Source organism: Tympanuchus pallidicinctus, unplaced genomic scaffold, assembly GCF_026119805.1.
Source record: "Tympanuchus pallidicinctus isolate F22 unplaced genomic scaffold, pur_lepc_1.0 scaffold1, whole genome shotgun sequence".
NCBI classification, from domain to species: domain Eukaryota; kingdom Metazoa; phylum Chordata; class Aves; order Galliformes; family Phasianidae; genus Tympanuchus; species Tympanuchus pallidicinctus.
In genome coordinates this window covers 74,585,960-74,613,065 of record NW_026294618.1, presented here as the reverse complement: position 1 = coordinate 74,613,065, position 27,106 = coordinate 74,585,960, and the positions used below count along the sequence as shown (strand labels likewise).

The window sequence follows — 27,106 nt, the reverse complement described above, 5'->3', positions numbered from 1 at the left end:
TATCAGACTGCCCCTCTGTTGCCAACTGTTAGACAACAGTAAACAACAAAATATAATGGGACATTGGCAGAAAGGTTCGCCCTCTACTGCCACACCAACATCATCATCTGCCTCTGAGATCATGGGCCAACATAATAAAGCAGGAGGCATTACTTTCAGAGCTGCCCTCCGATGTTCCAGTGACGTTTCAGTTTTATGTTGTTTGATTAGTATTATGCTGTCTTAATTTAATGTTTGTGTTTAGCTTGCTACTGAATTGCTTCTTAGATATGCTTTCTTTTTTTCATTTTTAGACACAGATATCAGTGAATCTGGTATTTCCATCAGAAGTACCGGTTCAGCTACGTCTGTGACCAGCCAAGGTGAGCGGAAGAGAAGGACGCTTCCACAACTTCCCAAGGAGGAGAAAATGAGTGAAAGCTCCAGAACAAAAACTGCATCTCATCAGAGATCAGAAATAGGTGAAAAGCAGGACACTGAACTTCAAGAGAAAGAAACTCCAGCTCGTGCCTCAGATACTGACAGCAGAAGTATAGCTAAGTCAAGCAGAACTGTGAATGGTCTTTCACCCAAAGCAACGGGAGAAAAGGTTTTCTCTTTCCCTAGTTCTTCCAGTAAAGAGAGAGCTGAAACTGGCAGAGAAACTTCTGTGGTGAAACAAGCTCTAGTGAAAATTCAACAAGAACGAAAGGAGCAAGGACACTGGACACCCACAAAATCTGCTACAAACCTAGTTGAGAAAGATAAGGAGGAGATTGCTGTGTCACGCAAAACTTTGGATAATCAGGACAAAGCTCCTGGACATGATAAAGCAGCAATGAAGCTAGCACAAAGTGAGGGAAAAAGAAGAAGAAATGAGGAAAGTATTAAAGGACAAAGTCCTAAAGCATCAGGAGAAAAAAAGGAATCTTCAAAACCTTTGGTGAGGCAAGGCAGCTTTACTATAGATAAGCCTAGCACAAATATACCAATAGAGCTTATTCCTCACATTAATAAGCAAAGCGGATCTGCTGCCCCCTTAGCATCTGCAAACAGAATACGTGACAGAAGTGATTCAATGGACACTGATTCCAGTCTAGATACAACACTCATTTTAAAAGACACTGAAGCTGTAATGGCTTTCCTTGAAGCTAAACTGCGTGAGGAGAATAAAACTGATGAAGGTCCTGAGACTCCTAGCTATAACAGAGATAATTCCATATCACCAGAATCAGATGTAGATACAGCCAGCACAATCAGTCTTGTTACTGGTGACAGTGAAAGGAAATCCACACAAAAACGAAAGAGCTTTACAACCTTATATAAAGATAGATGTTCCTCTGGTTCCCCTTCTAAGGATGTTGTAAAATCCTCTGCAGCAAGTGCCAGAGAAAAGATGGAAAAGAAAACTAAAAGTCGATCGTCAGATGGTGGATCTAGAGCTGATGCTCGCAAATCTGTGCAATCCAGTGGAAGAATGAGACAACCATCAGTAGACTTGACAGATGATGACCAAACATCTAGCGTACCTCATTCTGCCATTTCCGATATCTTATCATCTGACCAGGAAACCTACTCTGGCAAATCACATGGAAGAGTTCCTTTTGCCTCAGCAGATGAACTTTTGCATTCTAAAATGGAAGGAAAGTCAGCTAAATCAAAAAGCTCTCCTGTCGTACTCGGACAATCTAGTAAATCTACCACTCTTCCAAGACCTCGTCCTACAAGGACTTCTCTCCTGCGCAGAGCACGACTTGGTGAAGCCTCAGACAGCGAGCTTGCTGATGCCGATAAAGCTTCAGTCGCTTCTGAAGTGTCCACTACAAGTTCTACGTCAAAACCTCCATCAGGGAGGAGGAGTATTTCCAGAATAGACTTACTTGCTCAACCCCGCAGAACTCGACTTGGCTCTTTATCAGCACGTAGTGATTCTGAAGCGACAATAACCAGAAGCACTGCTTCATCTCGTACTCCAGAAGCTATTATCAGAAGTGCAAGGCTGACATTAGCAGGAGAAAGTAAAGTTTCTGCCAGAACTCGAGCCAATAGCATTTCTCGACTTTCAGATTCAAAATCCAAATCTTTGGCTTCAGCTCATAATTCTCCCTCAGGTATGTCTGACTATTTGAACTATTTTTCTACAATACTACATATATATATAATTTATTTACGTATTTTTAAGGTACTGTTCTTACCAAACAATTCATTGAGTTTTAGTTGACTTGATCTTTTTCTTTCAAGTAGGAGGCTTTCTTGGTGATGCTTGTGGACATTTCTCACTTAAAGTCACAAAGACAAGAAATTTTAATCTTTTAACTTCTTGGGTGGAGATATGCATGTGTGTGTATATGTATATAAAATTATGTTAGTCTAACTGGAAGTCAGTATCGAAGAATTACACTGAGGTATTCAAGTGTGGCAGCACTGATTTGCACGAGAGTGAAATCTCTCAGCTCAAGCCATAGTAGTGAATATTTAGAAGGTCAGCAACATTTTTACTACATAGAATATACAGCATTAGTTTGTTAAGTATATTTGCCAGCCTGGCATACAGTAAGTGCTCCCTAAGGGAACACCCTGTGAAGTTTAAGGATATTCTTATTCATAATTTAAGATCAGCTTCTAAAACCACAAAAGTGAGATTTGTTTAGTATGGATAATAACAAAGAAGAAGGAAGGGAAAAAATGAAAACACAAACAATACTTGACTAAGCACACTAAAGTTAAGCAATTCATATTATATTTGCCTTGCCTTAGAGTAGTTTCTATTCTCATATCTAAGTCATGACAATTTCTGGTTTTGTCATGATTTCCAAATGGTGTTTCTTTTGAATGGTAGCTTGTTTACTGTAATTTATCTTAGATGTGGATGAAAAAAAATCCATAGAGTTGATTAATTTTAACCTGCTATTCAGTTAGAAGCTAACACACTGCCTTAGATACAAGCAGAGTAAAAGGTTGCTAGATTTTTTTCCAACAGAAATATTAAATCAATCAAAGTTGAAATGTGGTGATTCTAAATGTTATCTACCATATGAAATGAATATTTATAATTGGTGACTTCTTGCTTTTTGAGTTGCCTGTACTGACTGTATTTCAAGCCAATGCACAATCTAAGAAAAAAATAAATCACAATAGCTTGCTTAATTCCAGTGCTGAGGTATTTCCACTGAGACTATATTTTTAATATACCATCTCGTATTTAGAATACATGTATTTATAAATTTGTTTAGGTATATTTCCTGCTAGCCTTCCGTTGCTTGTGTATCATGAATGTACCACTAGAATTCTTAGCAGTTTAGCAGTTTCTCCTACACTGCTGTGTTTTTGTTGTGTTGTTTATTAGCTAAATAGAATTTTCAGAAGAGATAAAAATAAAGTAGAAAACAAAGAAGGTGATTCTGTTATAATATGATCTCTATAAGGATACAAAAAAAAAAAAAAAGAATTAAACCTTTGATAAAAACGGAATATTTCCCTCTAAGATGTCATTGGAAAAATAACATACTTTCACTTTTAATCAGTTTTGACTGCACTCATGCAGCTTGAAAGCTGGCAGCTTTAATCCAAAGAGTGTCCATTAATACTGCTTGTACTTTTAATAACCAACACTAATTCTCATCCCGCTACCACTGGTTTTTTTAAAAGGCAAACCACAGATACTACTTGTCTCTTTGCTTCCCCCTGCCCCCCCCCTCCTCCCCAAAACTGTATATGGATGTTGAGATTTGTGTACATTTGTAAGGCTCCATGCTTTCTAAACTTGTCCCAGATTGCTGCATTGAAGTGATTTGTCAATTCTGTTCAGTGGAGTCCTTTCAGCTTTCATTTCCCAGTCTATTAGTCTGTCCTGGCTGTCTGTCCTTAACGTTCATGTCAGTTACCTGCATTATACAGCTAACTCTGCCTTGTATAAAATGTACTGCTTTCCAAAGGGAAAAAGATGCCATCTTCTCATGAGCTACCCAACTTATATAATAAGCTAGCTATTAGAAACCTCTACTGTTTTAAAAGATTTGCAGTGGAACTAGCTTATGCCATTAAAACAAGAGTATCAATGTACGTACCCAAATCAGGAGTAGCATGTAAGCCATTTAGAATTTACTTCAGGTATATTGGAATTGCTGTAAAACTGGTGTAAAATTTAGTGCTGCAGGCCACTTACACACACCACTACTCATTGCATCTCCATTTTCTCACTGGCATTTTTAAAATGATGATAACATGTCAAGTTATTAATAACACTATCATTTTCCCCATTTTACACATATTTAAAATGTTTGATTTGAATGTATTATTTGCATGCAATATATAAAATGTAAAGCAGTGGCATGTTTTAGATTTAAAGAATATAATTTTGTTTCTAGAAATGTCAACAATTCATTTAAATGTTTTGTTGTGCTCTTAAAAATTACTGATGAAATGCCTGAAGTACGTCAAAGTGTTTGTATGTATTTGCCTTCGGGCAGATTTAATTCAAGCATAATTATTGCTTATTTTCTTGTCTACCTGGACCTAGAAAGACTGGAAAATGCATTATCTTTACCAGGAAGTTAGTTGTTTTTTTCTTATTGTACTTGTTTTCACTAGTGCATTAGTTGTGATTGAAGTGTTAAGACTGTTCCATGGGCCTTCTCATCAGAGCAGTTAACATTACAGCATTGTAGATCAAGAAAATATTGGCATTGGAATCATGCTGCTTAGATTCAGTCTATGGAAGAGAAAATTATTTTCACATTTTGCAAATCTCTTTGACTGTTCAGACATACATGCCCACAAAAGTGGGGAGGAAAGGACTGCATTGATTGAATTTTTTAATTAGTGTGCATTTATGTGGATTGATCGCAACATAACAGCATTAAAATTGCCAGAGCTGTGAGCAAGTCCATAGTTTCCAGAAACTTGTTTAAGCCTTTGTGCAGATAAGTATTGCTTGTTTTTAAATGAAAGGGCAAGCAGCTAAATGGAATGTTTTGGATGAGAATTATCAGTATTGAAGTATTTGCCAGGGTGTTCCCATGGCAGGAGGCATGATAACTGAGAGCACTGGGAAAAACCGAAGCAAATTAGTCATTCTGTGTATAGCACAAGCAATGAAAGATTTGATTATTTAGTGCCTCGATTAAAAAATAGGGTGATCAATAAAAACAGAGAAGACAGAATTTTGGAGGAAAATTGCAGATGATGTTATGAGAAGAGCCACATGTTGCAGAGAAAAAGCTGTGAGGACAGACTTAGCGTAAGAGTGCCAACTGCAACTGTAAAATTCTGCATTATTTTAAAGCAGAGAGACCTTGGTGAGTGACTGGTGGTGGCAGCACTGCCAGCTTGCTGACCGAGCTGTCATTGCAAATAATTAGCAGCCAAGTTCACCAAAGCTGCTGAGGTATCCCTGTAAGAAAAAGCAAAGGGTTCAAGCACGGAAAACAACCTTTATCTGACCTTTAGCATTTTTGCAGTGCTGAGCACCAGATGTGAGGATTTTTGAAACAGGCAATCTCTGAGATGGCAGTGCATCAATGAGGATATTTTGTAAGGGATACGTTGAGTAAATCTGCTCCCAAATTTTAAAAGATCGTGGTGTCATTTGCTAAATTAAGGTGTTGTCAACATACTGTGCTTTCACACAGCAGCCACCAGTAACATTTGTCAACTGTTAAGTATGCAGTAACATTTTTCCCACATTAAAACGATCATAATAATGAATTTTCACGATTGCTTTTGTGGTGCTATGTAGCCAGTTGCTATTGATGTTATTTCAATTGCATAGTATCTCTGGAATGCTGAAGCTTTTGCAAAGTTCTTTATTTTTGATTTAATGTATAATTTAAGGATTTTTTTCTAAAAAGTATGAGTCAATGCTGTGTGGAAAAAGAGGAATTAATACTGATCTCATCAATAGATTTTATTTAAGCAAATGATTCTTATCTGAATGTTTTAATGCAAATTAACATGATAAAACACTATTTTGTACACAGAGAAACCCAAGCTTCTCCCAGACCCAGATCCTGATGTTGAAACTTACAGTGGTAGAGTACTAGAAATCAAATCTGTTTCTGATATTTCACTTCTCATTCAATCTTTAGTTTTTAAATATATGACTACATATGCTCATTGTACAGTGCTGAGTTACTGGACTAGCTCACTTGAGAGATTTTATGATCAATTTTATATTTATTTTGATGCATTTCATTTGAACTCGGACAAAATATGTAAACAAAAATTGATAATGAAATGTGGGCCCAACTCATAAATCTCTTTGGACTTCAGTCACAAGTTGCTTGCATGCTATTGGTGGGGAAATGTGCTTTTTCTGCTTATGTTCTATTTCCCTAATCAAAACAAACTTAAACCTCTAAAAAGAATGCAGTAATTGGAAAGATCTTTTTCTTTCCTTCAATAAAGTTAGAATAGTGATAAGTTAAAAAAAAAAATTGAAAATTAGTAGAGCTGGACACAATTTGAAGTCTACATTTAAACCTGAAAAAATTGTGCAAGAATGTTTGTGTTTTTAGCAATTAAAAATGGATTTTTTACATGAGGGAAGGGGTGTAAGCTTATGACATCAGTATCATATTATAAGCATTATAATCATTCGAGGCACTGCACAGATCATTTCGCAATTAAAAATGACTTTTGACACTTATTGCCTGAATTCATACTGATACATTATTTCTAATGTATTGGCTCTTTTAATGGTTTGAGAGTGGTCATTTTTACAAGTTGTATTTTTCTTTTTCCTATCCTAAAGCCACTATGAATAAATTGAACACTTTACATTACCAAGATACGATCACACACTTTACAAAATGTCTATGGTTATTACAGAGCCTCATGAATGTCAGTGAGTTTAGGGGATTAAATCCCCTGCAAGACTTAAGCAGGTCACAGTGATGAGCACTCCTTTACACTCGGGTGATGTCTCTTCCTGCTGGGAATGTTTGAGGACAGAATGTCTGAAACAGGACTTGACTAATTCCTAGGGGGAAGAAAGCTTCCTACTTCCAGTTCTCTTCTACTTCAGTCTGTCCACAGCAACGTGGCCTTATATACTTTGTGCTACGTGTGAGAAAACATGCATTTTGCTCTAAGGTTTCTGGAGATCTGCTGCTGATTTTTATGGCACAGTATTAGAAATATTTTTTTCTATGCTAAATTGTATCTTCCTGGCTTTTAATGCTTTCCTTATGTAAGCATGCGTTCTAGGCTTGCTGCCAGCTCAGTCCTTCCTTCATGTCTTTTCATTTTTTTATATATTTTTTTGTGTGTGCTACTTAAACCTTAAATGAAACTTATGGGGAAAAAAATCTGCAGAAAAAGTGCAAGCTGATTATATACTTAAATGTTAATGAATTGGGCCCCCGATTTTTAATACAGTTTGCTTGAGCTCATATACAGTTACTGGCTTTTACATCTTATTTCACTCATCATTATACAAAGAGCATCCAATTTGTGTTTTATTAATATTATTTAACACAACTTCTGTAGCTTTCTTTTTAAGATGTAGTAAAAAAGCTTTTTGTAAGGTATCTGGGGATTGGCAATTAATAGTTGTGTACTTTTATGATAATACTGAAATAATTTTGTTTTTTTTTCCTTATAAAAGATACAATAATAATTCTTTTTTAATGATTAAACTAATTTAGTAAGTGCAAGATGGAGGCGCTTTCCTACAGATTATGCTTCCACCTCAGAAGATGAATTTGGATCAAACCGTAATTCTCCTAAACATACCCGTCTACGTACCTCTCCAGCCCTGAAAACCACACGACTGCAGAGCACGGGGACAGCAACTCAAAGTAGCAATGCTTTCAAGCACAGAATAAAAGAACAGGAAGATTACATACGTGATTGGACTGCTCACCGAGAAGAAATAGCAAGGTTGGTTTCAAAGCAGCACCACCAAAATAACAAGGATTTGTACCCAGACTGTTGTATGGTGCATAAATAGGCGAAAGTAAGCTGGTAGATTATCTGTATCGCTCTGCATGGTTTTCATTTGCTAACTGAAAGGGTGATTTTGAATTCCTCTTGTGAGACATTAGCAGAACACCTGTGTTACCTGCACATATTCTAACGGATTGTGATGATCGTTGCTGAGTTATGACAGCTAGATCCCAGAGCGCAGCTTCTGGTTGCGTTAGTAGGACTTGCAGAGGAACTTTGTGTGGAACTGTTGGTTGCTACTGGTATATTTCTTGAGCTGTATTTGAATTGTATCTAATTTTGTATTACGTTTGCATTGATAGTGAGGAAGAATTTCAGATGAGGGCGTACGTGTCAGAGAGGAAGTAAGTTCTGAGAGACCAGTAGATCATGTTAGACATCATGTGATTTTAGATCACAAAAGTAATTTCTTGTGAGTCCCTGAGACTAGTGTCGCAATTTCTACATTATTGCTATTAGCACTGTGCTTCAAGAGAGCCATGGAAAAGGCAGTCACTTCTACACTCTACTAATTATTCCCATATCATGCAGTACCCAGGCAATGAAAGCAGCTTGTTCAAAGTAAATTAAACTGTGTAAGTATTTAAATCCTGTCTAAAACTTAGGTGTGAGTGTTCAAGTTTTGAACATTTTCACAGAACCTAGTTTGGAAGCCTAAAAAAGAAAAGTGTTGTTTGTGTAAGTTATCTTATGCTGTGGTCTCACAGCTGTGAAGCACTGTGTTGCTTAGTTTAAGTAACTATTTCTTTTTTTCCCATCTTCTTGATAATATTTTTCAACATTTTCTTCTAGTGTAGTCTGTGCAAAGGGAAAATACTTAAGGCAGCCTTGGTAAGTTGTGAGAAGCACCTTGAACTAACAGGTTATGAATTTAATTATAATTGAATAGCAAGAATATGAAGAAGGTATGATTAAAATCAGAAAGGTATAAGGCTTAGAAACTTCAGAGGTGTAATTTCCATATTGTAGCTTAGGTGATACTGTGTCCTCCTGAACACAGATGAAGAAAAGTGCTTTAACATCAGAAATGTTGTATATTTATATATTCATATTTGTGCATATATGTGTATTTATACACACATGCACATCTATGGAAATGTTCAACTCTTACAGAATTCTGTGAGTTAAGATTTATTTATTTTTAGTTAAATTTGCATCCACTCTACTAAAATAGGTCGCTTTTAAATGTGGAAGTGAATGGGTGACCAGGGTAATTGGTACATTACAGGAGAATGCGTACAAGTCTGTCAACTGAAGACAGGTGGAATAGTTCACTAATTTTGTTAGCTTCCTTCACTTCTGCAGTTGCATTATTATTATTTTTATTTATTTTTATTCCTTATTTATGCTTGCCAGTCATCGGTTACACGTTTAACAATGTCTTTGCAAAGGATTTGAGAGGACAGGAGAGAGAGGGTTGATTTTTGTTAAGATCAATTGAATGACTGATCAGATTAGGGAGGTTTTATCTTAAAGTTGAGACTATATGACAAGCGTTTTGTTTCTTCCATGTTACCATCATGTTCTTTAAACTGGTCTTCAAAGAATGATCCAGCTTACGCTTTTCACAGACTCTGCAATTAACAAATGTTAATAAACTTGGAAAATATATTTTAAAAAATGTCTTTTGGAACCTCCTGGGGAAAGAGAGATGCAAGAAAGGCTAGGGAAGCTCCATATGATTCCGTTCTGCTGAGCAAAATGCAGAGCAGAGCTGTGTTGTGATGTGGTAGAAAGACAGAGGCAGTGCAGAGAGAGACAGCAGTAGTTCAGAGCTCTTCAGATAGCAATTAGTCAAAAGAACTTTCAGCTGAGGAGTTGAATATGTTTCTATAATGCCATCATACATTAGTTTTTCCAAATGGCAAGCTTTTCTTCTTTGAATTCGGGGATTTGAGGTATTGATCATGAATTTTAGACACGTAAGCAGTTCAATCTGAGCAAGCTGCAAGGCTGCTTTATAATAAGAGGTCTTGCAGAAGTTCTCTGCAAGTAGATAAGCTGAAATACAAATTAAAGGTGTCTTCATGGGACATCTGTGCAGTATTTTCACAGTATTTCCAGTGTGTCCTACGTTGAACTTGATTGTGTTGCACACTTCTGCCTGGGAATCCTAGGAAGAAAACAAGGATACTCTCTTGAGATTTCTACCATCTTCTTCTATAGGGGCATATTATTAAGAGCTTCAGTTAAGAATTTCCTGTTGTTTTTCTATGCATACACTTTCTGTTCTGAAAAGCATACTCCTCCTCATAACTCAGCTACCGTCAAAAACTGGAACACCATCTGAAAGGCTGCAGGCTGGGCTCTACTGCTCTGTTTGTATTTGTAGACAAGAGTGTAACGCTGTCTTTGTTACTAGGATCAGTCAAGATCTGGCTCTCATCGCACGGGAAATCAACGATGTAGCGGGAGAAATAGATTCAGTGACTTCATCAGGCACTGCCCCCAGTACCACAGTAAGCACTGCTGCCACCACCCCTGGCTCTGCCATAGACACTAGAGAAGAGGTAGGAGATCTTCATGGAGAAATGCATAAGGTTCTTTCTTTTCTTTATTTCTTTTGCTTTTAGCATTTTGCATAGCCTTTTTTAGTTATTTCCACCCAACCTGTATGCATAATCTCTACCTTCATTTTTAATTTAAAGTTCTTTTATGTTCTGATAAACTACCCAGAAATCGTAAAAAATACCACACAAATGCACACTATCTGTCTGTCTCTTTTTTTCCACAAAGCGTAGGACAGGATGATTATTTGTTTCCTTCTTGTCCTTAGCCTTAGATACTGTTGGGTAGTATCTAAGTGCATTTAAAAGTATTAGTGACATATGCAGGAATATATACTCTTTTCACAGGTAATATTGAGGTTTCTTTTTCTGGAAACTGAGATGCTTAGGCACCATCAGCTAACAATAACTTCACATTTTCTTTCCTAATAATGTCGTAAAAACTGCCTTAAAAGAAGTTTGTATTGTGCTTGTATTAATTCTTATTTTCTTTGACTATATCTGGTGTGCTTGAATATATTGACTAACTTCTTTTAGTAACCATCACAGTTCTAATGCTGGTATTCATGTTAATCTGAACTTAAATCATCACTTTCTTCCATATTACAATTCACCCTAATGTTTACTGCATTTTAAAATCCATATTAGTCCTTTCAAAATGTGTTTATTCATTTTTTGTGTACGTAAAGTTTGGTTAATAATTACTTGACCATGTTTAGTATAATACTGACTTTTTCTGTGGAAAAAAAGATATAAACAGTGACAAGAAACTTGTGAGTTGTGTACTCAGAAAAAAATATAACTACATTCACACAGCCTTTATCTTTAATTCTTACAGCTTGATAGCTAAACTTCAGCAAGTAGTGCTCATTTTCTCAGGTGTAGTCAGATTGCTGTGATTTTTATACTACAGTTTATTTTCTTTAAAAAATGCTGTACAGTTGTACATGCTGCTGCAGGTGGCAGTCTTTCCTTTAAGTAGGCGTAGGTGTTTCTGCAACTGTGACTAATTGGGAAAAATCTCAATTTGATTGCACTGTACCTAATCTCACACATATATGTTCCTTTAATTAAAGGAATAAATTTCTAGTGCCAATTTGTAGGTAATTATCCATGTTACTTGTATGTAAGTGAAATTTCTGTGGGATGACCTTATTTCCATTGCCCTGTAGATGTATCTGCTGTTTGGAGGAAAAAAAAAAAAGAAAAAAAAAGACATTTTAACAAAGCATTGCTATGTTTGAATGTGGCATCACACTATACTACAGAAGTCAACAGAGTGACTTTTATTTGATTAGCTTCTTCAAAGCTGCCTGAAAAGGAGAAAAGATTACACATATCCAGTTGGTTTAATAAACTGCATTTTTCTTTTACTCTCCAGTTGGTTGACCGAGTATTTGATGAAAGTCTCAATTTTAGAAAAATCCCTCCACTAGTGCACGCCAAACCACCAGAGGGGAACGGTCAGCCTAATGATGCCAGACCTCAGCTGCCAGATGCCATGGATCCCCCAACAATTACCCGAAGAAGGACTTGGAGCAGAGATGAAGTAAGTACAAAAGAAATTTCTCTGTGGCAGTGGTTATGTTTCAGGTTTTCATAATCATCTCTCTGCTTAGCATTCTACACTATCCTTTCATTCCTACCTGTACCAGGTAGCATAAATACTGGAAAAAATTGTTTGTTACTTAATTTGCAAAATGTTTTAGTATGATCGTTTGTGTAGAATACTAATTAGAACACAAGTAATATTTTTTAAGGTTAAAAAAATGGGAAATGTATGGAATTGTTTATGTTTAATTCTATTTAAAACTTATTCCAGGTTATGGGGGATAGTTTGCTGTTGTCCTCAGTCTTCCAGTTTTCTCGCAAAATAAGACAATCCATAGACAAAACAGCTGGCAAAATCAGGTGGGTTTTCTTTTTAAAGTTAGTGTTATTTTTGAAAACGTTCTGCTCACATTGACATTCATGCTAGTAGGAGATGTATGTAATTCAAATAGAGCAAATGCAGCTTGTGTTTTGAAAAAACAACATCGGTTATGGTGAGTTTTTATTTATTTTATTTTTTTACTATTAAGGAGATTTCAAATTAATTGTTTTTCTGTTACTATTTGTATGTGTTTCCTATTGTATGAAGATAAATATCAGCAAAATTTGCATGGACAGGATAATATTCAACGTATTTCCAGCAGAAGAGCTGTTCCAAAGCATGGAAATGCTGTATAAAATCTGCATTACTTCTGCACAAACATCATAAAGCTCCCTTAATTTAAAAATAAGGTTAAAACTTTGCTAAACTGTGTATTTGCCAAGCTGATGTAGAGATCAACCATTTTAGGAAGAAAAACAGTTGGAGAGAGAACGGTTTCATTAAATCCTTCTGAAAAAGAACTTACTCTGGAGACAATAACTAAAATAACAGATGATGACATCTGTTGTTTTTAATTACTGAGTCCTGCTTAGATAGCTAGATTCCTGGCACAAATGTCATAGTAGCTAACAGGAAGTCCAGACCTATCAAAAATGGTAACTTGTTTCTCTATCAACAGCTGCATTTAACTTCAGTAACATTTGGTGGCCATTGTAGTTGACAAGAGGAAATGAAAATTCTAAATGCAAAGTTCAGTGTTGTTTAACTCACATGTCCTTCCTTCGTGTCTTATTGCAGCTAATAATTTAAACATAGTGTATATTAAGAAGAAAAGACACTTGGCTGAACTTAATGCCATGGTTTTTTTTTTTTGTTTTTTTTTTAAGTGTGAGAACATAGTAGGTCTGTAATTGATCAGTTTGGCTAGGAAGTGCCACGTATTGAAATCTTGGATATTTGTAAGTCTGTTCTATTTTTACCAGTGGTTACCAGTAACATTTGTGAGCATGGTATTTCCACCATCTCAGTATGTGTTTCCAGACTGACATGCATCTTGCTCGTCTTTCCGCGTTTCCCTTTTGAGGCTGCAGGATTATAATACTGGAAAACATTTCTTGGTTTTCTCAAGACATGTAACTTTATGTATGATGTTATTTGTTTAGATATCTTTAAGGAAAGTACATAAATGTCTTTTACTCTGTCAACTTCATTTGTAAATGAATTTTTGAAACATAGGTTTAAAATATAGTTGCTCTCAGAAACTCTGTATCCTGGTTCTGTCCCCTCCCAGGTTCTCATGTAGCCCTAGTTCTCTCACTGACGGGATAGTGCAAGAAGCTGATATCCTCCTGGTTTCAGCTGGCACAAAATTGATTTTCTTCATAGTTTCTGCTATGATGCTACATATTAGTTTTAGGAGAAAAACAATGGTGATAAGACATCAATGTTGTTGCTGAGCAGTGCTGTGCAGATTTAAGGCTGTTTCAGCTTCCCATGTTGTCTTGCTAGTGGCAGGACTGGGGGAGATGTGCACAAGAAGCAGGGAGGAGACGGAACAGGGACAGCTGACCAAACTGATGCTCTGTACCATATGACAGCGTGTGGAACAATGAAACAGAGGGTGGGTGGAGTTGGCTGAGGGGAGATGCCACTGCTTGGAGACTGGCTGGTCATTGATCAGCAGGCAGTGAGCAATTGTTGTGTATCTCTTTTTTGTAAACATGTATATTATATATATATCATTGTCATTGCTATTATTTCTCTTTTCCTATTTTTGTCTTGGAAAATAGTTTTTAGCTCAACCTGAGATTTATATTTAAAAAAATGTATAATATGTTCTACTTTTCCCCTCCATCCTCCCCAGTTCTCTTCCTCATTGCACTGGGAGTGGGGAGTGATGGAATGGCTGTGTGGCTGAGCCGCCTGCCTGGATAAACCCAGAGCACTGTGTCAAATTAAGAATTAGACTTTAATGTGCAGAACTTAATATAAATTACATAGAAATTCACAACTTACTCAATACTAATCTACCTTTGAGTTCACTGTAGCATTTACTTGAATAGCTCATCTCAAAAAATGAGCAAATAAGCTCTTGCGAAGAAATAACTTAATCTGATCATTATTTGGGATTTTTTCTAAAAGACATTAAACGTACTGTAAATAGAAGCATTACCAAAATATTACATAAATTTTTGTCTTCAGTGTAATTCTTTGGGAAAATTCAGTGACAACCATGAGGAGCCCTGCTTACCTGTATATCTTTTTTTCCTTTTAAAGCTGCGTCAGCGGAACAAGAATCTTACTTATTGATTGACTTTTTTATGGTAGGCTTGTGGGATGATACGTATCTTAAAATGCTGTAAAAGCAGTAGATAATAGATGCTCTACTCTTTTTTGTAGATTTTTCTTGATGCTTAGAAGTTCTGTAAGTATTTTGCCAGCACAGTTGTAGTTTATTTAACACAAAAATCTGAGAGTACTGTATAACGAACTTAAACAAATCTACGTATGCAAATGCATTCTGAGAAACAGTAATATCATCTTATACTTTTTGCTAAACTTTCTGAGCTTAATGGCTATGTAATACTACATTGTAATTAATGCAATAAAGCTATGATTATTTATGAAAAGATACATACGAGGATAGGGATAAACATGTGTACATTTAAAGAGAATAGCATTACGTGTTTCCATAAAAATATGTTCATTGGAGAATTTCTTTAGCATATTCCTCAGATCTGTGATCAAGACTTCCTTTACTGGCTACTCAGAATGGATTTGAATAATATTATGACATTTTTCATAATGTCATTGGTGTTTCGAATTAGAAAAACACAATAGTTGTAGAATTGGTTTTTTTAGTGAGTGTGTAAGGGAGCAGTGAGTTATGTACATCAAAACAAAGCTAAGATAAATTCTGTAGTAAGGTCAGTAGACTGCTATGCTTCTATTTATTTCCCTGGAGCTAAGCTGTTTAACATTTCTGCCCAGAATAGATATGATGAGAATCAATCAGGATTTGTCAAGCTAACATTTGTGTACAATTCCAGAGTATTTGACCATGAAAGGAGATGAGGAAGTTTTAGAGATGCCAGTGTGCTTGACTGTGTTGTTGAAGTTCTCCCTCAAGTTGCTTTGTTCACCAATATAACCTCATCTCACAAGAGTAGAGACAGTATGGGACAGTTACAGCAATTACGGATTCCACCATATATACTGAAAAATGACATCCATTCTGTCTGAGTCCAAATGGACAAATAAATGTTCTCTGTAAATGTCAATGCTTCTTTTTGTAATATTTTAGTTGCAGTAGCTAGTTTTACTGAAAATACCAGTTTTGCTTTGGCTGAAGTATTAAGAAGATAAATATTTTCAGTCTTGACAAGATGTGTCAGAAATTATAATGAGCAGAACTCAGTCATGAAAATAAATGTGCGTGAGGAAAAGAAGGGGAAATACGTGTCTTCCTGCTTGACTAATTTCTTCCCCATTTCATTGGAGCTGCCATTTCTGTTTTCCGATTTGAACATAATATTCTGACTTATACAGAGTTCTGTCGGCACAGGGGCACCCATTGTGCAGGCAGAGCTGCAGGCACCATGGCAGCTGAGGGAAGAGGCGTCGTGCTGCCACCAGCCTGCCCAGGCCCAGGGTTTCTGGCATCACCTGCTGCCTGGAGCTGGATGTCAGGGCTGCGAGCACTAAGGTTACAGGCTTAGGATTCACATTTGTGGTCTGAGAGCAGTGACCTCTCAGATAGCAACACATGCCATCCCAGCTCTGTGTGAGATGTGCTTGTCAGTGTTCTGGTGGGCTGCCTTAGGCAAAAGGAAGATGAGAGAAAGGAGCTGGGGGACAGCTGCTCTTTCAAAGCTAATTCTGTGGGACTGCACTCAATTTCTGTGAGCCTGCCTCTGCAGTAAGGAGATCAGATGAGGAGGTGAGGCTTTGGAAGAGGCTTGTTCTTCATCAGAGGGAGGGAAGGAAATGTTCTTCATGTGGTGAATTTGTGATGGACACAGCTGGTCCTGTGTGAAGTCCGTGCTGATAGTCTCTGATTCTATGATCGCTCCTACTTTATATTAAGACATAGGATTGAGAGAAGCTTTTGGAGCATTATTCTTTGGCTAAATTCTCTCAAAAGTGGTGAAGCTGTTTTTATTTTCTCCAGGTTCTAGTATACTGAGTTCAACTTGAAACAGATTCAAGTGCCCAATTCTTTCCTTTCACAAAGCCCTTTCTATAGATCTGTTTTTCTTCAGGATAAAGTCATAGCTTGGCTTGGCTAAGCTCCTTTTTATAATTCACTTTTATTCATTGCTGTGTTTAATCAGATTTGGTTTTACCCACTAGTATACACAAAATGACATTGTAATGGAAAATTGTGTGGCATTCTTGCCATGTATCTTGCACCCAGTTCTTTGCTAATGAATTACTCTGGTGACTTCTCGGGAAGCATGTATGCGGGTTTTTTTTTTGCTTTTCTATCTTTATATACCATATGAGTTTGCAGGAATTTTTGGAGATTATGAAGAGATGTAAGTATGAATTTCAGTGACAAGGCCTTCAGAGTTTTATCTGTACTGTATAAAGCAAATGCTGTACTATTGGCTTTCCTTACAGCAAACAGTCATTTAGAAAATATGTCCTTTGAGTGCGGTTAAAAGGAGGAGGAGCAAAGGAGACAGAGATGCTACTCATAAGAGATTAACATGTATTAAATGCAGAATTGGAGAAAATAAAGTAGGCTTCCCAAAATCATAGAAAAAACAAATTGACCAGTCTACTTTATAGTGGGAATAAAAACATTTTAAATAAATTTTAAGGTAAATGAAAAAGCAAGCAATGTCACCCTAATTTCTTTATTTTTCTACTCACGGTGTTTACTGCTAAATGAAGCCTCTGAGATGCAAAGTATTGTGAATTTCCCCCTTAAAAAGTTATTTTCTCAGAGTCCTACTAATAGCAGTAATGCCTTTAAAGTGTACTACTGTTACACTATGATGTTGAAATGGTTTTCTTGTTTGCTTGGCCGTCTGTTTGCTTAGCAGTTTTAGTACAGCTGTGTTTATTCTTGTAAGTCTAAAATACCATTAATGTTTGCTAGTCACATTTCCAACTGGAGTCAATACCTAATTATTGCAATTAAAGAAGAAATTGATTTAGAATATAAACTTCTAATATTATTATGACATCACTTAAAATAAGGAAAAAAAAATACCCTTAAATATCCACCAATTCTGTGTTTTCAGTAGTGTAACTATACACAATTTAAATGATTTTTATGATACTGCAATATCACAAAAAAAAATATTTCTCACAGCAGGGAAGCAAGGCAGAAACAAGCAAGCAAAAAACTTCCTCGGAATCTTATAATATGCTTTGGAATTTTACATACGCTGGAAGTGACTTCTTTAAACATGTAATATGATGATACTCCATTGTATGAAAAAAATTATATCCTGTGGGATGTATTTCCAAAAATGTTTTATTTGTCACCAAAATAATATAAAATACAAATATAGAAGTTCAGTTCACAAGTATTAACCTCTCGTGTATTTTGCTGTTATTTCAAAATACAACATTAACAGGGAATTCTGCTATTAAATAGTTGGATTATGAAATAAATAAATCTTTGTGCTGAAGGAAAGAAGGAACTGTAACTTTTCGACACCATAAGCAAGTATTTAGCTACACAACTTGCATTTTATTGTAAATATGGGTATTCCTGAACCTTTGTATGCTACTCAGAAGATTCAATCTTGGGTTTCTGCCTGTTTTCACTATTTTAGATTCCAGTTTTATTTAGTACTCACTACATTGCTTTTTTGTAACTTGTGTCTAATCCTTATGTTTTAGTTTGTTTACTTCTAAACATACTATCCTTGTATTTCCTTCTTTTAGAATATTATTTAAGGACAAAGACAGAAATTGGGATGAAATTGAAAACAAGTTACGAGCAGAAAGTGAAGTTCCTATTGTGAAAACATCAAGTATGGTATGAATAGTTATCTTTTCTGGGGTAGAATGAGCCTTTTTCTCATCTGATTTATAAATAATAAGTAGAAGAAAATGGTATTTTCACTGATGATGCTAACATCTATCTGTAAAAGGTTTCACTTTGACAGTATCTATTTCAATAAAGAGCTTAATCTTTTTAAATGATTACTAAGACTTGCTATCTTAGAACCTCTCCTAAGTAACTGTTCTGAGGGATTTCTCAGATAAAGAATAATGCAAAAGGATACAAACTATATACAGACTACATTGGGCACTATTATTTAAAAGAAGGCAGTAACCATCAGTTTGATTGCTGGTTTCTTTCAAATAAAGTTGTTTTACAATTTTAATGCTACTTCATCTACTGTTTTCTCATATTTAAAGAAATATTTACATTTTAATATACGGGTGTAAAACAAATTTGTAGACATACTGTAATAAAAGCACTCTTCTAATCTGTGTAATATAAATATTGTTCTCAAGTAATAACTGTAGGGTATCATCTACAGGTAGAGTTCATGTAGCATTCTGGCTGTGCATAATTGGAGCTGCTTCATGACCAGGCAGTGTGGCAGTGTGAGGGAACAGAGCACGAGTTATTCCCAGTACATTTTGGCATTTGAGGCTTTTGTGAGGATTTGCTTTTTGCTTTTTTTTTTTATTCCTACAATGCATTAAAGCATCTCATGTTGTTTAGAATTGCTTGATCTATGCAGTCATTTTCAATTTTCTACTTAGTTTTCAGAGTAATGTATCATTCAAATCCATACTAAAGCAATGTTTGGATTTTTTTTTTTAAACCACAAAATCTTATGAGGGGTTACCAGAGGACAGGTTTGCTTTGACCTTGGTACATTTATTTCCAGCTCAAATGAGGAATCTGCTTTAAGATAATGGCTTTGTAAAATACAGTATAATCCATTTCTTTGCCACCCACAAAAATTCTCTGCTCTCCCCAGCAATCAGATTAGCAGTATTCTCAGGCAGGATCTTTCAGCTGTAGGATTTACATACTTATTCACTGCACCACGTTTTAGATGATATTGTAGCCTTTCTGATCGCGTTGCTATGGCTATGTCTGTGCTAGCAAGCAGCGCAGCTCAGAGGGCTCTCCCAGGCAAATGGGTGCTGAGGGCCCAGTGGTGGCACAGTGCAGACTCTCACAGTGGCCCAGTGATTGAAGACAAAATCTCAGGGCAGTCATCTTGCTGACTATTCTGACTGACATCTAAACACGGTTATGAGTCAGCTTGTCTACCCTGTTAATATTGGGTTTATACTGTAACTTTTCCTTGTAAATTTGCAATCAGTTTGCCTCGTTTGTACACTGCTGTGATGTCTGTTGGTCAATGCTTGAGAAAAAGTAGCATAGGCAAATAAGTAAGGAGTAAAATGAGCCATTGTTGATTTGGGAAATTTGAACAGTCAAGAAGAACTCTTTATTTCCAAGAGGGCCATTCTAATCATTGAGACTCATGGTGCAAATGGCCTGGTCCCACCCACAGAAGGTGTTTTCAATGCCAGGAGGGGTAACGCAAATATATCAGAATCTGGGGAGGAAACTTATTTGATACGCAGCTTGAACGTCTTTTTCCTTAATGAAGCAAGTTCTTGAGCTTTGGAATATCTATTTCTTTCCTAGGAAATATCATCAATCTTACAGGAACTAAAACGAGTTGAGAAACAGCTCCAAGGTACGGATCCTTTTTTACTCCTCTCTGTCATTGCTGTCTGTTTCCAGTTTCTTTTATCTATATGTAGATAGCATGAAACAAGTACAAATGTCACATCTTATTAAAATAAGTATCAGTTGCATAAATTACACTGTATAATTACCAGCACATCTGGTTAAGAAACATCACTGAGTTAATTGTATTAAAACAGAATACTGATATATTTTTATGTGGGTGAGAAAAGGCTTAACTTAAAATGAAATAGTCCAGAGACTCCCAAAATAATTATTTGTGAAACTTCCTTAAGAGACGCGTTTATGTGAGCGAATTTTGAAGAGTGGATGCAAGCAAATCCTCATAACATGACATTAATGCGTCAGTAATAATCTCATGTGTAGAACAGTTCAATATAAGGAATGCATTGGGGCCACAGTCTAAGGAAACCTTTTTTAAAAATTTTATCTGACACCATAAAATGAAAATTTAGGATTATTTCTTGACATCTTCCCTTCACATTACTGGATCTGTTCTGCATAATTGCAGAATCCACAGACTATGAAATAGAACGGTTTTTTTTTCTTTGTTTTTCATCTTTCAAAGACTTTAATCTGAAAAATGAACAACAAAAAAAAGGAAGTGTTATGTTGACAAAGTCTGCTGCTTAGGCATATGTTGCAGTCATCAAAATCAATTTAAAAATTGAGAATATTTTAAAAAGGGGGCACTGATCTCTTCTTGCTGGAAACTGATGACAGGACACACAGAAGTGGCACCAAGCTATTTCAGAGGAGGCTGGGCATTAGGAAAAATTTGTCTACTGTGAGAGTGGTACAACACTGGCACAAAATTCTTAGCAATGTGGTTGATGACACATGCCTGCCAGTATTTGAGGGGCGGTCTTACTGGCCTGTGATCCTACTCCAAGCCCAGGGCATCCATTACCAGTGTCAGCCTCAAAGCACAGTGATTTGAGGATCCTCACCCTTGGCAGCTCTAGTTTAAAGTCCCCCTGATTAAATGGGAAAGCTTGCTGCCAATTGTGGTCTTCCCCTTGTCTGACAGATGAACCCTATTCTCCCCCAGAAGACCAGATATCTCTAAATTAGTTCCATGACATAAGTAGCCAGAGGCCTGTTCACAACATCACTCTCTTAGCCATTTATTGATTTTCTTAATTCTGTTGGTCCTTTCCCTCCCCGTTCCCCTAAACTGGAGGATTGATGAGAAAACTGTGCTCCCAAGCTCTTCACTGCTGCTCCAAGCTCTTTGTAGTCCCTGTGGTGGATATTCTTCAGGTTGCTGACAGCTGTGTCCCTTGTGCCAATGTGAAACAGCAGCAGGAGGTAGTCTGTGGAACATACAAGGTCTGGCAGCCTCTCTGTCACATCCTTGATGTGGGCTCCTGGCAAACAGCAGACTTCTCTAGATAGCATGTGAGGGCAGTAAATGTGTGCCTTTGTGCCCTAGTGAGATTGTTTGTAGGCTTTTACTCTAGACGGAGGTGCTAATATGTGAAAAGAATAAACATTTTTTATCAGTGCATGAAATAATATTTTTTTTATGGTTTCTACCTCATTCCTTTCAATCTTCTCTTAATTGCTTAGCTATTAATGCTATGATTGACCCCGATGGCACCTTGGATGCTCTGAGCAACTTGGGATTTGCCGGCCCCATCGTGCCAGCTCAGCCGAAGCAGAAGGCCAGTCCTGTTTCCCAGAGCGCCCGTCCCCAGGTGCAGCCAAACTGCCAGCCCGAGGCGCGGGCTGCCCGCCCTGCTGCCGGCCCTGCTGCCGCTGAACTGGGGGCTGCTGAATCCGAGCCAGATTTCAGCATACATTTCAGTAGGTTTAACCCAGACGGCGAAGAGGAAGATGCCACTGTGCGTGAATGACATCTCGCTGTTGGTAATAACACCCTTTGTGTGGAATGTCTAGAAATGGAAGGATTACAATCTCGGTTTTATAATTAAAAAAAAAACAAAACAAAAAGGCTTGGTCAAACAGCAGTTGTTTTATTAAACCAGTTTTCTTTAACTGTGATTCTTTGCTTGTCACACAAATCCTTTTCAAATCATAAGGACGTGCATAGATACAAGTGTAGGAAAGCAGACTGTGGCAGATTTGCCCTTTGTGGTTGTGCGCTTTGCAAAGAAATTATTATATCGGCAGTTTTCCCTTAACAGATTAATTTCTTTTTAAAAGCCATGTGAGCAGTCTAACATTTAATGTTACTGAAACCCCAAAATCTCTTTGCCAAGCTACTCTATTTAATGGATCTCCTCCTCTAAAGTTTGTACAGAACTGTTGAACAGTTGCATTCGATTCTGATTTAGATGATTTATATAGGAAACGTTATCTTTGGCTACAGTGACACATTACTGCAAAAGGTAAGAAGGATTTCAGAAAGCATTCGTTCTTGTGTGCCGAGAATCTCAAACAGTTCTGTGTTTCGTATGACCTTGTTGCTGCGTAAATTGTCTTGGGGTTTACAAACTTCACGTATTATGTTTGCACTAAGATTTGCTGGGAGTGGTAGGTGAACATATCGATGTCATTAAACAGCAAACGGTGTTTTGGTGTACTTAGAAAACTGATAATACCATACTTGTATTAACACTGCAGTGTTTTAATCCGCTTTCTGAAAGGATTATTTGGCACTTTTTGATCTTCAAATGTCTTTTTGATGTTCATAAAAGTACAAGTATCTCATATCTCATTTCTGCCCAAACGTTAGTTGAAACTAAAAAACAAATTTAATCATACAGGTACATGGGACATTTTAAAGCATATTCAGGCAAATGGGCTCTCATCAATTCAAATACAACATAAGCTTCTGAAAAAAAAAAAAAAAAAAAAAAAGACTATTCCTTGAGATAACGATGAGATGTAAAATTTCCTTTGGGGATTCGGACATAGAATTGTCATAATTTCCTTCATCAATACATGCACTCCCAAGCAAATGATTTTAATTTGCTTCTGTATATTTTCCTGTAGTCTTGCTAGTAAAACTGTCTCTGTCTTACATATTTAAAAGGATTCTGGAAGATGACTGCTAACGTAGACATTTTGCTTATACCACTGAAAAGCAAGTCTATTTAAAGTTTCCTATATAAGCCTATTTTCCTTATAAGTTGTCCCAGTAACTTAACATTTGGAAATAATAATAAAAATAAAAGTAAATTACTTTGTATTTCCAGAACACTGTAATTTGGAGGAATGTTATTTCTGTTAAATGTAACTAATAGACTGGAATTTTCCTATGTTTGCATCGGTCTCTATATATTAAGGTTGAAGATACAGTTTTGCAGCTTTTATGAAATGGTCTTTAATATTTCAGCAATAATCCTATATGACGTTTGTTTAAAAGAAAACTACTTTCTGTACACTTTTAAATTGTACAGGCTTTCAGAAGTCAGTAAAAGTTGGACCAGTTAATAAAAACGCAAAAACTTTTTTTGTAGAGATGTAAAAACAAAACCACTAATCTGTTGTATAATGGATTTCATATTTTCTTTAAAAAAGAATTAAAAGCAAACAGCCTTCACATACGACTCAATATGCTCTACTCCAGCTAACTGTGGAAGCCTGAACTAAGCTAGTTTACAGAGGCTACAAGAAAAGTTTTAGAAGGTGCAGAAGGGCAAAAACAAATAGAAACTAGAGCTAGGTATTGAAACAGAGTGTACCAAACCATCACCATAATTCCTTCTTTTGTTTATTGCTTGGGAACATAATTTTTCTGCAGACTCAAGTGGGAAGTAGGAGATGGCAAGGATGGCTTGGAGGTGCAGGCTCTTCATGCAGGATTCTGTTTGTGTTCTTTCAGGCGTTTATACCTTTCTGTTCTGTAAGAAGCATTTTGCATTACTATGTTCTTATTTTATATGAACATGTTCTCCTTATTTATTTTTGTTACATTTATTATGTATGTTATTTTGTTATATGCATTTACAACTCCATTTTTAAATAAATAAAGTGTTTCTGGAACTTTAAAAATGTGTAAATACGTAATTCGGAGCTGAGAAGTTCACACGGTCTTCTGCATTCTGTTCTACCTTTACTGAAATAGGAAATGACATTTTTCATGAACATCTCTTCTTCTGGAAAGGTTGTGTTATTGCCACTTCTGCTTCGTTTAATCTGTGCTGACAGTGCTGGCTCACTTTCCTCTATTTGGGTTCATTTCCACATTTGAATTTGTAGTTGTATGCAAAACTAGTAATGAAAATAATCCTGAGTTTTAGTCACCAAATAGTGATTGTTTCCCCTTTGTGGAATGGAAATAAGTGAGTTTTAATGTATCTGCCAGGTGCAGTATTTGATGTTTTCCAAACTGCTTTCCCATTGCTTCAGATGTTGGAAAACTTTATCGCACATTCTGAGTTGGCTTCAGATTGATGCCTTTTTTTCCCCCTCTTCTCCCAGCTTGGACTTTTTATGAACTTTTCTTCAGACTGCTGCATTTTCTTTTCTGTAGTTAACTTTGTGCAAGAAGAAAACTATGAGATTAGTGTTAAGTTCCCAGAATTCATTGCCAGCTTGCATATTTCAGAGTTATTGAGCTTTGCTTTGACTTGGCAGTGGGGAACTGTGATTTTCTGCTTATCTCTTGCTCCTTTTAGCCCTCAGTTCGATGTCACCAAGCCTGTTCTGGTGACACACAGTAGCACTCAATAGCACTCAGTTGTATGGGAGTAGGAGAGTTTTACTGATGTTGACGGATGCTCAGTTGGTTTAGTGAGACTTTAGCAACTGAGCAAGTCTTTCCAGATGCTCATGATTTTTTCATATTCCTCCACTTCATCTGCTGCTATTCACGTTTCCTCAGTTGTTGCCAGCCTCCCTTTATGTTTGCAAAAGTAAAGGAAATGCACTTCTGGGTTAATATACTCTAGCACAAATCCTCATTTGCTCAAGCATTAGTGGTTTGTCATTTATTTTCCTTGTAGCATTTTCATCTATCTGGCATGCTCTAGGCAAAGGTTATGCAGAGAAGTGTTCAAAATGCTTTGGGCAATCAGCTAGCCTGCTCCAGTCCTCTGCTTCCTTTTGTCATCAGCTAGGCTGAGTGATGTGTAGCACACAGAGAAAGGGGACACCACACCATTCTGGTCAGCATGCCAGCTTCCTCCCTTACAGGCCTGCACTGGTCCAACCAATGAATACTTCTAAGGACTATCACATCTAATTGTGGCATACAGAAACGAAGCTGAGTGCAATAAGAAGACAGTTCTCATAAGGCTTTTCCCTACAGGGACGCAGTGAGAACTGGAAGCTCTGTGAGCGCTGTGGAGCCGCTGTGGATCAACGCGGCTGTTTCCCGCCTGCTGGAGCCTCCAGGCAGCGGGGCTGGGGCTGGGCACAGCTCATCTCACAGGCCAGCACTGCCTGCAGGCCTGCCGGTCACTGCTAAAGCCAAAGAGCTGGAGATCGACCCTTCTGTGTGGCTGCTGTCTGAGCTCTTCCGATCGCTTCACAACCATATTTTCTATTATTAAATTCCTGTGAGGAAAGTTTCGTCCCAGTCTTACAGATGAGCAAACAGACTAACAGAAATGTTAGTGCACTTGCTGTCTTGTGAGCACTGAGGCAACATTGCCAGGGCTGACATCTCAGTGAGTGACACATGGCAGCATTGGGTCAGGTAAGGATCATTTATGCATTCCTGCACAGCCCGTGCCTCCCAATGGATGTGACAGAGCTGGGGCCTGTGTCTCCACCTGGGTCACTTTGCTCGCACTCCTCCAATATCACTGCTCACTGGACTGCAGGACTCCTCCAGGGGCTGCCTTGGCTGGATGCAGGCCGCACACAGCCGACTGAAGGCCGTGAGGTGTGCAGCTGTGAGCACCATGGCGGCTGAGGGGAGAGGCATCGCCTGCTGCCCAGAGCAGCGTGGGGGGTCCCTGGACACTAAAGTTAAGTCCTAGTACGCACGTAGGCCATCTGAGAGCAGAGTGACCTCTCAGGCAGCAGCGCTTACTGTCCCAGCTCTGTGTGGGATGTGTCCTTTGACTGATGGAAAAACTGACAAAAAAGGCACGCAGCTTGTCAGTGTTCTGGTGGGCTGCCTTAGGCAAAAGGAAGATGAGAGAAAGGAGCTGGGGGACAGCTGCTCTTTCAAAGCTAATTCTGTGGGACTGCGCTCAATTTCTGTGAGCCTGCCTCTGCAGTAAGGAGATCAGATGAGGAGGTGAGGCTTTGGAAGAGGCTTGTTCTTCATCAGAGGGAGAGAAGGAAACGTTCTTCATGTAGCAAATTTGTGATGGACACAGCTGTCCTGTGTGAAGCCAGGAGATGGCCTCCATGATCCTTGTGGATTCCTTCCAACTCTGGATAGTCTGTGATTCTAGGGTATGTATCAGTTTAATTTGAATTTATATGGTCTGTGTATAAGAGAAGTACTGTAATTCTCCATGCAAATTATGCACATTTATGTGCATATATTAAAAGATGTTCTTTTTTTTTAATCTCAAGATTTAATGGACTGGTGGAGATCGTATCATAAAAATTTTCAGCCATTGATAACTGGGTCTTGAGATTTGCTGCCAGCAAAGCACTATCAGTGAGATCTGCAGAGCTGCAGCAGCACTGAGGTAGTCGTTAGTTTCAGTTTTCTAACATAAGGACTCTGTTCCAAAATGAAGGATGAAGTAGAGAGTGAAAGGCATCCAAGCAACATTTTTGTTCAATTGCCCCAAAAATATCAGCAGTACGTGAAAGACGACATTTTGTACATCCACAGAGTGGGGCACAAACGAGTCTTCCTGTAGGGCAGGATGCAGCAGGAGGTCTCTGTAGAAGGGCTCCAGTCCTGAGTAACCAGTCATGGCTGGATTGCTGCTGTATGTTACAGATCTACATGAGAACAGGACCAGAAAACAGATTGCAGTATATACTGCTCAGAAAAAAAATCTTAAGACAGTCACCTTCCCATTTCAAGAGAGGAAAAATGCAGTGATGTACTGCATGGTACAGCATTGAGCACATGATCACTTTTTGAACAAAAGTATGTCTGAATCATCTAAGATTTTGTAGTTCGACTGCTATTGATCAGGACTTCAACTGATGAAGTTGTCTTGAGAGAAGTCACATCTCCCATTAAATCTGACAAAAAAGTAACCAAGT

The 27,106-nt window shown here is 37.4% G+C and overlaps 1 protein-coding gene across 7 annotated transcripts in view; it reads left to right on the top strand.

The window, feature by feature from the left end:
* Positions 1 to 23,857, top strand: part of CEP170 (centrosomal protein 170) — an 87,305-nt gene extending 63,448 nt beyond the window's left edge. For 3 of the 7 annotated variants that reach the window (XM_052695664.1, XM_052695626.1, XM_052695631.1), the window contains 8 exons: positions 294 to 2,090; positions 7,626 to 7,860; positions 10,289 to 10,466; positions 11,815 to 11,982; positions 12,256 to 12,344; positions 18,211 to 18,304; positions 19,949 to 20,000; positions 21,584 to 23,857. In XM_052695664.1, coding sequence (XP_052551624.1) covers positions 294 to 2,090; positions 7,626 to 7,860; positions 10,289 to 10,466; positions 11,815 to 11,982; positions 12,256 to 12,344; positions 18,211 to 18,304; positions 19,949 to 20,000; positions 21,584 to 21,870 — 2,900 coding nt within the window. In that variant the 3' untranslated portion in view covers positions 21,871 to 23,857. Of the gene's footprint in view, positions 1 to 293; positions 2,091 to 5,957; positions 6,421 to 7,625; positions 7,861 to 10,288; positions 10,467 to 11,814; positions 11,983 to 12,255; positions 12,345 to 18,210; positions 18,305 to 19,948; positions 20,001 to 21,583 lie in introns of those variants that run through there. The other 4 variants (XM_052695655.1, XM_052695649.1, XM_052695640.1 and 1 more) reach the window with 4 other exon arrangements.
* Positions 23,858 to 27,106: the final 3,249 nt, after the last annotated feature.